This window comes from Micropterus dolomieu, linkage group LG04 (assembly GCF_021292245.1).
Source record: "Micropterus dolomieu isolate WLL.071019.BEF.003 ecotype Adirondacks linkage group LG04, ASM2129224v1, whole genome shotgun sequence".
Taxonomy (NCBI): domain Eukaryota; kingdom Metazoa; phylum Chordata; class Actinopteri; order Centrarchiformes; family Centrarchidae; genus Micropterus; species Micropterus dolomieu.
This window is the reverse complement of record NC_060153.1, coordinates 20,863,338-20,867,135: the sequence shown is the minus strand read 5'-3', so window position 1 is coordinate 20,867,135 and position 3,798 is coordinate 20,863,338. Positions and strand designations below refer to the sequence as shown.

Here is a 3,798-nt window from a genome sequence, read left to right as displayed (position 1 = left end):
GACAAGTTGGCGTGGCAAACACTGGAATGATCACAGGACCTGGGAGGCCAGCTACAACTTGTGTCATCGTCCCTAAAAATAGACACTGGCTGACTTGATTAGCTAGACAGCTAACACAGCGCCCTGGCAAATCACATCTAGCTAGTTGTGGATTCACATAAAATCGTGTGACTCGTGTGGCATTTCGACATACTTACAGAATCACGGGGATAAATATGTGCTAAAAAGCCTACAAGCTGGTTGTTAGCCTAACGTAACTTTACTTCTTTTGACTCAACTGTGAGTCAGGTGGCTAGCTATGCTAAGTAAACATGAGCAGTGTGTGCACTCAATCAACATGTTCTAGTAATTAACATCAGTAAGGTTGCCAGGAAACATTATCCATACTCCGAAAACCCATTAATGTTAAAAAGATAATCTGCAACACCAGGGTCTGGTTTACCGGTTGCCGTTCACGTTACCTGGGGTGAGCGGCTTTGAGTGACTCGATCTGCCGCTGTCTTTGTTGCTGTAGGCTGTTTAGCGGAGGGATCGGTCCAGAGCCTTTGGACAGGGGGAAAAGCCAGTTCATCCTCTCCTGGCGAAACCACGAACTGAACTTGGTGACAGAATCTAAAGGCCGACCACAGATGAAGACGAAATGGAAGAGAAAGTGAGACTGGACGTCACTCGGTGTGGAAATTTGTGGCGCTAACCTCTGTTAGCTGGCTAACTAACGCCTCGGTTTGTTATCCACACGAGGATTACTTTGTAGTTACGTTACAAAGTCAGATGTCATATCCTTGCGTGTCATATACACTGTCAATTCTGTTTTTTTTATCTCCAAGACTTTGTATGTAGCGTGGTCAATAATATACTGAGGGAGCTAAATGATGACAAACAACCTTCCGACTAAGCAGCAGGAGCTTGATCAACTTATTTACGTACTGCGTCACAACGCAAGACTACGTAAGGCGCAACTTCCTGTTTTGTTTTGTTTTGTTTTGTTTTCTTCTTCTTCTTCTTCTTCTTCTTCTTCTTCTTCTTCTTCTTCTTTATGGAATTTTATTGGCGGTTGGGACACAATGAAATGGTGCATTACCGCCACCAACTGGTATGGAGTGTGGATCTGAATGACTACTACTTATTTTATACCAAACAAAACAAAGCAAAACAAAATCAACAAAACAAAAATAAGTCTCAGATCCTCTCAATCATATTGACTAATCTAAGATAATGAAAAACAATTCCATAGCACTTATCTCTTTAGTTCTTTCTAAGAATTTCTATTAAATCAAAATGTATTCTTTCCATTCTAAGATTTTGGATAATTTCCCTCGGTTTTCTCTCATACTTCTTACAGTGTACCATGACGTGTTCGATTGTCTCTTGTTGCTCACAGTATTCACACCAGCCGGTGTTATGTTTACCTATTTTGAATAAAGTACTGTTTAATCCTGTGTGCCCAAATCTAAGTCTTGATAGAAGTGTCTCTTCTCTCCTGTTTCTTCCTGGACATCGCATTTCTCCCACTCTCCTCTGAATTATGTAAAACCACCATCCTTTCCTCGCTTCCTCCCATTGCTTTTGCCACCTTTTCTTCAGCTTCTGTTTAATAATGCTCTTTATTTCCATCTTACTGATGCTGACTGCCACATCGATGTCTTCTCTTTTTGTGGCCTCCTTTGCAGCCTTATCTGCCATTTCATTTCCTTTGATTCCAATATGTGCTGGCACCCACAACAATATGACTGCAATGCCCATCATTTTAATTCTATATAATGTTTGCTGTATTTCTATCAAAATGTCTGCTCTGCTGTCTGAGTGACTGCTCTGTAAACTGATTAGTGATGAAGTTAAATCTGAACAAATAATCACTCTCAATGGTCTTATTTCCTCTATCCATTGCACTGCTAACAGGATTGCTAGCATTTCTCCTGTGTATACTGATACATTATCACTGATCCTCCTCTCTACTGTAATATGAAACTCTGGAACAATAAAAGCTACTCCTATCTTGTTAACTAAACTCTTTGATGCATCTATGTAGATCTGGATGTAACTATGGTAACTATTAATATATGCCTGTATAGTATGTGAATTCAAAATAACCCCACTGTCCTTGTTTTTCTTTTCTAATAATGTAAAATCAGGTTTCAGGTAGTACCCAAGGTGGTACTGCTGGCAGTGGTACTGTTGGACTGAATTTTAAATCAGTTAATTCTAACTCTGTTGCTTTTTGTCTCCCTCCTCTCCTTTTCCCAACAAGATTTTAAACTGCTTTGTGCTGGATGATCTTCCCTATGGCCCTGTAAATTAACCCAATAGTTCAGAGATAGCTGTATTCTTCTCAACCCAACCTGTTGGAGTTGTTTTAAATGCCCCTGTGCATAATCTCAAAGCCTGAAACTGAATGTTGTCTAACTTTTTTAGAGATGTGCTTGATGCAGATCCATACACCACACAACCATAATCCAGTACTGATCTAATTAATCCACAGTAAATTGCCTTCAGTGCTGTTCTGTCAGCCCCCCAATCACTTCCCACCAAACACCTCATTTAACACCTTCCTACATTTGTCCAGTACTTTCTGGATATGTACACCCCATGTTATTCCCTCATCAAACCATAACCCTAAAAACTTAAAGTGTTTCACTTTCCAATTCCTGATGATATAACTTTAGTTTTACCTCAGTACCAATTCTTTTCTTTGTAAAAAACATTGTCTTTGTCTTATCTACTGAGAATTTAAAACCCCATTTATATGACCACTCCTCTATTTCCGTAATAGCTTTCTGTAGCTTTTTTTACAATAAATTTCAGATTTCTTCCCCTCTTCCAAATCGCCCCGTCATCTGCAAAAAGTGAAAACCCCACCCCATTCTCTATTTCCCTGAAAACATCATCAATTATTATGGAGAATAATAAAGGACTTATTATGCTCCATTGAGGTGTTCCGTTCTCAACAATATATTTTCTTGAAAATTCCTATTCTAAGATGTATTAATCTCCCTTGTAAAAAAGTCCTTAATCCATCTATATATTCGTCCTTTGATACCTAATTGAGACAGTCTAATTAACAATCCTTCTCTCCACATCATTTCGTATCCCTTCTCTATGTCAAAGAAGACAGCCACTACATTTTCTCTGTTTACTTGTGCTTTTCCAATTTCATGTTCTAAACATACAGCTGGATCCATTGTATTTCTTCCTTTCCTAAAGCCACTTTGGTATTTGGCTATATATCCTTTCTTTTCCATCTAGTATGTTAACCTTTCATTTATCATTTATCATCATCATTGTGTAAATAAAGTGGAATGCATTTGGTTTACTCTCTTTTCAAACGACGGAATCCAAATTAGTACCTGGGTGATCCCATCTTGTATACCGTATGTGTCCCCCTCCACCACCGTCATTACTCAGGAGAGATGCACCTTCCTGCGGATCGGTTATAAAGAGGTGGCGCTCCGGTGCCCCCTTTCCTCCAGTGCATAAGCATTGCATGTACAGGTGAAACTCTGGTGAAAAATTAGCATATCGTGCAAAAGTTCATTTATTTCAGTAATTCAACTGAAAAGGTGAAACTAATATATTATATAGACTCATTACATGCAAAGTGAGATATTTCAAGCCTTTATTTGAAATAATTTCGATGATTATTGCGTACAGCTTATGAAAACCCCAAATTCAAAATCTCAGAAAATTAGAATATTACATGAAATCAATAAAAAAAAAGGATTTTAAATACAGAAATGTCAGCCCTCTGAAAAGTATAATCATGCATGTACTCGTAGTACTTGGTTTGGGCCCCTTTTGCAT

At 38.5% G+C, this 3,798-nt stretch overlaps 1 protein-coding gene across 6 annotated transcripts in view; it reads right to left on the bottom strand.

Annotated features, from left to right (window-relative positions):
• The window catches only part of vps37a (VPS37A subunit of ESCRT-I), a 31,299-nt gene that overhangs the window by 10,127 nt on the left and 17,374 nt on the right, over positions 1-3,798 (bottom strand). For 3 of the 6 annotated variants that reach the window (XM_046046415.1, XM_046046416.1, XM_046046412.1), the window contains exon 2: positions 462-612. The exons of 1 other annotated variant lie outside the window; for it this stretch is intronic. In XM_046046415.1, coding sequence (XP_045902371.1) covers positions 462-571 — 110 coding nt within the window. In that variant the 5' untranslated portion in view covers positions 572-612. Of the gene's footprint in view, positions 1-461; positions 613-3,344; positions 3,498-3,798 lie in introns of all 6 variants that reach the window. 2 more of the 6 variants (XM_046046411.1, XM_046046409.1) reach the window with 1 other exon arrangement.